This window comes from Amphiprion ocellaris, chromosome 3 (assembly GCF_022539595.1).
Source record: "Amphiprion ocellaris isolate individual 3 ecotype Okinawa chromosome 3, ASM2253959v1, whole genome shotgun sequence".
Taxonomy (NCBI): Eukaryota; Metazoa; Chordata; class Actinopteri; family Pomacentridae; genus Amphiprion; species Amphiprion ocellaris.
In genome coordinates, this window is record NC_072768.1 from 16,368,223 (window position 1) to 16,375,990 (window position 7,768).

A 7,768-nucleotide genomic window follows, 5' to 3' on the forward strand; every position below is an offset into this window, starting at 1 on the left:
CGTACACTGCCACACTGAGGTGTGCAGCACTCTAAAAACACATTCAGTTTTAGCCATGAGACTGCTGAGCTTTGACATGTGCATTTATCACATTTTCAGTAAATCTACAGGATGCTGAAGTCTGAACATCTAGACATATACACTGAACCTGGCTTTGTATACAGCTGCCTCCTTCATAGCTCTCTGCTCTCCTTTTTACCTGAATATCAGAGATACCTCAGAAGCCACTGTAACCATTCGGTGGTGAGCTGGTTTGCTGAGGCAGAGTGGAGGCGAATTGAATGGTCTGCAGTGAGAGGCTGTGGGTTGGGTTTCTCTGAGGTTATGGTCATTCTCCCCTGGGAAAGTGGTTAGGCCTGGCTGTTTACTTTGGAGTAACCCTGCCCCTCCCCTTAAACTGTTCACTCTCCGCTTGGTAACCCATGATTACCGACGATGGTGCACACCTGTCATTTCTGACCTCTTTATGAAAGAATTATTAGCATGCTTTAATTTTGAAGGTACAGCTAAAAGAGCTGAAACTGGACAAAAACACAGCCACTGCGGAGTTTCTCTTCACTTTTTGTTGCGCGGCCACCACCTTCATGTCACAGCAGGTGTGTGTGAAGGGTTGAGGGGAGGGAGAGAGGTGAGGGTTGGGAGGTTGGGCAGGGTGTTAGGACTGGACTTAATGGGTAGGGGCTGAGGTAGTGCATGCATCTTCACCCAAAGAGGAGTTTGACTTTCTCTCAGTGCCTCTCTCTCAGACAGACTCACACAGGCTCACTCACAGTGCTGGACTGAAAAAGTGTCTCAGCTCTGCTCTCCAGCTTTGGCCACCAGAGATGATGCTTCAGTGTTACTCTTCATGATTTTCCTGCAGGACTGAGCAGAGTGGCAGCTCTGCAGCTGATGGGCTGCTGCTCTTTCTATCTTTACCCCTCTTTTAATTTGGACACTGGGGAGAAATAAATAGCTCAACACACACTGTTGGGAGGCAAATGAATGGAGCAGACTCGCAGGGGACTTCCCCAGGCTGCATTTGCACCAATGGACCTGGACTCAAGTTCTGAACGGACCAAATTGAATTTGGCCAAATAATTTCTATTATCTTTTTGCAATTACATATTTTTGCAACAAGATCGTCTCTTAAAAGATTGCAGCTTTTTGTGGATTTTCACTGGGGGGACAAACTCACAGCATGTAAGTTTCTTCTTTATTCATACAAACTGTTTGGTGCCTGGAAGATCTTATGTATTAGAAACTGTGGAATTTTTCAACTGAAAATAACAAGTAAAAATCAGAGAAACAGCTGAGCATTAATTTAGAAAACAAAGTCTTATTTAATTCATCAAAGTGACTGATAATATTTATTGTGTCCTTCAGATGTTTGGCTCAAGGATGTGCTCTATAGTCATGCTTCATCAGTGGAGTCTGGCTGTGTTCTTGCTGTGTTCCCCAGCGACACTTGATGGGAGACCAGTTGATGCACTTAGTAGCAGAACGTGAGTTATTTTAAGAGTAATTTTGAAAAGTTTAGAAGAAATAGTTTGCAGTAATGTACTTAAAAATTGGCAACTTTATTAAAAAAGTATTTGATTTTTTTTTTAATGATTCCAGTTTTTTTGTTTAGAAACCACCACTGCAGTTTACCTGGACATGTTAAAATAAGGAGGTCTTGTCTGTTGTAACTCTGTCTTAAACTCACATTAATGACAGCTCTCAGACTTGTTTATGCTGCCACCTACTGTACTGAGGTTTCCTGAAGCCTGACCTTAAATTTCAGCTGCCACCACTTCTAAAACTATTCACTGCATAAACTCACCACTGTGGTGTCGAATAAAATTCCAACATGGGTTAAACATAAAAAGAGAGTTATGAGAATTGGCTCGCAGGCAGCAGAGATCAAAACAGGTTTTTAAAAGTCTACAAAAGAGAAATATGTGCTGCCTCAATACAGGGTTTGGCTGTAGGATGCCAATATCCTATCTTTTTTGCTTTATTTCTGATTGTAGCACATGTTGACCTGTCACTTTCTGCTGTCAGGAGGAGGTCAGTGAGCCACGCCCAGCTGATGCACGATAAAGGTCGCTCCCTGCAGGAGTTCAAGCGCCGCATGTGGCTACAGGAGCTGCTGGAGGAGGTGCACACGGCCGATGAGCATGCACCACCTGTGCAGAGCAGAACGCCGAGCCAGACCTTCAGTGGAAATGCTCTACACCAGAAACCCCCAGGGGCCACCAAGGACCTCCCAGACAGGTTCAGGCTGGACAGGGAGGGCCCTAACCTCCCCCAGGAGACCAACAAGGCTCTGGCTTATAAGGACCAGCCACTTAAAGTAGCCACCAAGAGGAAAAAAAAGGTGAGGTTAGGCCGGCGCAGAGAGAACGACAAGAAGAGGAGGAGAGCGCGGTCTGTCTCAACAAAGGGGCCATAAAGGAGGCAGCAGCCTGCATGAGAGACCCCCAGTACCTGCATGTGGTGCTGCACTAAGACACTGACAGACTGACTGAGGCCTGACAGACTCGAACTGCTCCTGACTCGGTCACTTCAGATTACGGCCCTGGGGTTGTGCTTGTATGATAAAGTGTTGCAACGTTTGTATTTTTGTCTTAAAACAATCCCACTTCCTGGAGTGTCACCACAACATCTTCTTAGATCCATATTTATTTGGAAAATCTTTACACCTCTGTAACCTTCAAAACCATGGCATATATTGTATTTTCTAACCAGCACAAGCTGAGCATAGGAGGAAGTATTTATTTCTTATATATTATAACTTCACAAAAACTGGGATGCTGAGTGGTCTGCTTTTGTTTGGCTCTATATGTGTTGACTATCATGGACTTACAGTCATGACAAACTGATCAATGAATACATCTCTTCAAATGGTTCTGCCATAATTTATTTCATTTTGAAAATGTATATTTATTTTGTGAATGTATCACGGTGCTGCTGACTAAATTCCATAATGCACTTTAGTTATATCCTGTAAATGTTCTTTTGTGGTTGAGTTTTACTTTGGTGATGCTTTTTTTTTGATGGTCCTGGTTTCCGTTCCCTCCTTAGATCCCTCATGGACTTATAACTTATTGGATGCTTTGTCAAACCCACTCCCATCATTTTGCATTTATAGTTTATTTTTATAGAAAAAGCCCAAGTCAGGGGCTATCAGACTCCTATAATGTTCTGCACTTGCACTGAGGGCATACTGTACAGGTTTCCAGTTAATCAAACATTAAAAATGTAGCCATTAGAGAGACTTTGATTCACGGTGTCTTTATTCACCACAAACATGATGTTCAAACACGACACATAGCATTCATGACAGGAGCTAGAATGATTTGAGTCAACAGAAAATCAACCAGCAGCAATTATTTTTTTCTAATTAATGCTTAATTGTTAAAGTTTTCTTATTCAAAAATGCTTCTAAATGTATTTTGGGGAACTCAATGGATTATCTTTAGACTATGGCTAGTGAGATGATTAGATTTGGAATTATTTTGTCACTTTTTCCACAATATTTTACTGCATTCTCACTATTTTTTATTAGATTTTTTAGAAAAAAATTATTAATGTTAAAGTTAGCACAAGTGAGAGTAGATTTCAGAAGATTGCCATTGTAAAATAACTGGAACTGAATTTCTTGTTTTTAGATTTAGAATGGCAGAAATGAAGAAGACTCATGGATGAGAGGAGAAACATCTTCAACAACCAAACAGAAATCTACTGATTGCTATAATCTAAAACTTTTGGTTGATATGAAAGAGACTAAGGCTGTTCATTTTCATTATGAATTCCTCTGCTCATTTGTTATTAATTGTTCTGTCAAAAATACCCAAATGCTGCTTGTTTAGTCCAAAATAACATTCCAAAATTATACATTATCTTACTATCATAGAACAATATTATTAACATACCAATCTTCACGTTTCAGTGTCATAGGAGAAAATGTTTGTCAATTTTGCAAGAAAAAATCTACCAACTACTCAGCTATGAACATTGGCACTGATTTTTAACATTTAGGCAGCAGTATGCAAAAAACACATCAATGTTTTTGTTGACTTTTGACATGGACAGGACACACTGAAGCTGTTAATGTCCCACTTGAGATCACATGACATGTTAACAGCCACTGAATGAAAGGCACCGACACTGGTAATGGAGGGGTTCGCAAATGCATCAGCGTCAGCTATATCCTGTGCTAAGAGCAGCAGTGTACGACATAGGCCATTAGCTGACAGAGTCATAAATGCTGTGGAAAGCCTGATAAAGCCACTGCTAGAAGCCTGCCGCTTATACTGGAGAAATCAATCAAACGATGGAGAGAGACGTTAATATCTCCACAGAGGGGGAGGATCAGAGAACGTAATCAATGGGCTGGACGTTTTCTCTTTACAGACTGACCGTCTTAAGGTGGTTCGGGATGTTGAGTTTAAAATGTGATTCTTATAGCATGAGCGAAACCCTAAAATAGCATCTTCATAGACTGAGGGGAAGGGCTGACAAGTCAAGCTTCCATTTAGCATTTATAAGCTCATAAAGACAGTATATAAACAATAATGGTTTAATGGTTTAAAACACACCAAAGTTGTAAAGACACATAAGCACATTTAGAAATGTCTATAGCTCCTTTTCCTCATATATGGTGTACAAACAGTGGTGAACATTGGATAACATGGTAAAAACAGATGTGGTTATTTATCTATAAAGTAGTTTTAAACAGTTTTTTCATATATTTTGAAATCAGAATTTTAACAGCACTTTTTAAACTTGCCTATCAATGACTTTTTACGTGCACATACAGTTAATGCATTACTGCTACAATCCAACAACAGGCCAACTGCACCTCAAGCCTGTCAATATATAAACAGATTTTTATCAGTTTCCCTGTTTTTGTATCTATTTTCCCTATTTTACGGCTCTATCTATGGTGCAATTTGACTCTAAAGTCCTCAAGTTTGGGTTTCAGCCCAACATAAGTGTCAAGAGCGTTTTCTTTCCTCTGTTATACAACTTTGAGCTACTTTCAAGCTACATATTCAGGCAATTAATTTCTTCTTTCTTTTATTCTCTTAAAGTTTGCTCATTGTTTTTATACTGGAGATATTACATTAATGACACAACCACTATATCATTTTGGAAAGAGGTCAAAAAATGTATGAAAAAATACATACTTTTATCCATGTGTGATCTGAAAGGCTTTGTTGGATCATTCCCTCAATAGGCCTTTTTATGCAGTTATGAATGCTGTTACAGCTGTTAACAAAGACCTTATTAAACCCCTATTATGTCCTTATATGTTTACACCTACATGGTTTCTAACATGTTATGAGAAAATAAACAAACACCCACAAGCAATAACAGGAAAACAGGCACCACGATACATGACTGTTCTCTCAGCAGCTGACCAGAGGCCATTTCTCTTTAAACCCAGTCAACCAGAATGAATTTGGCTCAGGTAATGTTTGCCTTTCTTCCCTTCACATTCAGCAATCACACTTTGTAATGAATCCTCAGAGGCTGCAACCTCTCACCTCCTCAGTCCATTCTAGCAGGATAGAAACCAGTAAAAAACAATTATCCAGTATACATAATGAGGACGGCTCAGTCATAGACAAGACACGGCTGAGGAACAACGATGGTGAGTATGACAAAAGGATGAATCTGACACCATTTTAAAATGAACTGTGAAGACTAACGCCTGCACTTGTTCACACCTATATTTATTGAAAATGTAGCTTTCAGTAGATGCCAGTTAAAAAATATTAATTCAAGCAGATTTTCTCCTCAGTAGGGAGTCACATTGTACTCTGTGTATTTTTGTGTTTTGGGGATTTTACATCATATATGTGTTTTCACGAGATTATTTTGATATATATATCTTTTCTATAACTCCTGGGTTTTCAAAAGCCTTACAGATGATTATTTCAAAAAACATTTTGTAGAAACAAAAGTTGTATCTTAATATTTAGACATGCCATGTAATTTTCCTTTCAGTAGAAATAGCATGATTATTCCATGTTTTTGTCTACAACCTTTCAGTAAAATCTAAATATTTTTAATACTGTTTTTTCAAAGCCCAATATCCAAGTGCCCTTTTTTTCCCAAAAATAATGCATAAACCAATTATATTCAGTTTTCCATCATATATGATAAACAGAAGAGTCAAATCATCTCGCTTGAAAAGCTGTAAGCAGCAAAAGTTTGGAACTGATTATATGTATTTTTAATTTCCAGGTGATGTCAAGCTGATGATAACATGGCGGCTCAGAATACCTTTGGGCTGATCTTTGCCTGCACCTGTGGAGTGATCCTGGGAATCGGGCTCTGTGCCAACCTGCTGGTCTTCTCTTTGTTTGCCAAGTACAACACACTGCGTAAGAACCGCCTGGACATCCTCCTCCTCAGCATGACTCTGGCTGACTTTCTAACCCTCCTGCTCATCCCCTTCACCCTCTACTCCGCTGTGAGCTTCACCTGGCCTCTCGGTGACACCTCCTGCAAGGTCTACCAGTTCCTGCTGGCCTTCAGCCTGGCTGCCAGCACCTACTCCCTATGCGCTGTGTCCATGACCCGCGCCATGATCATCACCAACCCATACCAGCCGCCCAACATGGACCTGGTCATCCTCATGTTTGTCTTGGTCTGGGCCCTCAGCTTCTTCATCAGCCTGCCTCTGCGAATGTTTGCCACCAAAGAGACTCTGGGCCCGAGCCTGGCGAACTGCTCCTTCTGCCTTCCAACCATTCATGAGCACCACTACCAAGTGGTCCTCAGCCAGTTTGTGCTTTACTACTTTTTTCCAATGCTAGTAATCGCCTTCAACTATGTCCGTCTGGCTCTTTTCCTCCACAAGAGTCCTGTAATGTCGGTGTCCAGTGCCAGAAACACCCGCAGAGCCTCTGTCATGGTGTTCTTGGCTGCTGCTACCTTCTCAGTGTGCTGGCTGCCCGGCTATGTGCTGGAGCTGTGTGTTTACCTGGGTCTGTATCGCCACGGACAGGCCTGGGAGATGTTCTACTTCACCTGTACTGTGCTCCAGTACCTGCACCCCTGCATCAACCCGGTGCTCTATGTGCTGCTGTCGAAGCGTTACCGCCACAGGAGGGCAGCCTGGCTCTTCAGCTGCAACAGGAACCGAGTGCAGCCGCAGGTCATCAGTGTCACCACAGACAGCTTTTAAATCCAGCTCATTTGTTGAAGCATCAGGCAATGAGTACTATTATTAAAGTATGGTATTGTTTGTACAAATCAGATACATAAGTGCATGTCTTTTTGCCCCTTTCATTTACTCTCTTTTTTCCTCTCAATTTGTGGTAAATGTAAAGATAAATAGTGTAAAAAGGAACAGCCAGGATTATTTTTTATCTAGAGACATTTACTATTCACTAAAGAAAAATCAGCAGGAACCATCCAACCTTAGTATCTTATTTTGAATGTGTTTTTTTCAGAGAAACTATGTAACCCTACTACAGATTCTACAGTACTACCAACCCAAAAATGTGAAATTTTAAAAATATATGATGATCATCTTTGTAATACTGCATTTCTTTCTGTCAATTTTTTAAGTAATTAAAAGCTCAGTTCTATTTGAAGGATTACATTTACACAAAATGGACCAATCTTATTGTTTGTTTTCTTCTTATTGTTGATTCTTGTGGTGGTCTGTTATTGTTAGTCTGTTACATTTTCTCTTTTGTTTAACATACTAAAAGAATTATCATTAGCACGCCATCCTGCACTGCCACTACAAACAATTTTCTTATTTTTTTAAAAAATCTTTAAA

At 40.3% G+C, this 7,768-nt stretch overlaps 2 protein-coding genes across 2 annotated transcripts; both read left to right on the plus strand.

Annotated features, from left to right (window-relative positions):
• The first annotated feature begins 577 nt into the window (after nt 1-577).
• On the plus strand, nt 578-3,241 carry LOC111566802 (parathyroid hormone-related protein-like). Its single transcript, XM_023267567.3, has 3 exons — nt 578-1,182; nt 1,366-1,484; nt 2,026-3,241. The coding sequence occupies exons 2-3, from the start codon at nt 1,366-1,368 to the stop codon at nt 2,414-2,416; spliced, it is 510 nt and encodes a 169-aa protein (XP_023123335.1). The 5' UTR covers nt 578-1,182; the 3' UTR covers nt 2,417-3,241.
• Nucleotides 3,242-6,224: 2,983 nt separating this feature from the next.
• On the plus strand, nt 6,225-7,555 carry LOC111566801 (galanin receptor 2b). Its single transcript, XM_023267566.3, has one exon. The coding sequence runs from the start codon at nt 6,242-6,244 to the stop codon at nt 7,163-7,165; it is 924 nt and encodes a 307-aa protein (XP_023123334.1). The 5' UTR covers nt 6,225-6,241; the 3' UTR covers nt 7,166-7,555.
• Nucleotides 7,556-7,768: the final 213 nt, after the last annotated feature.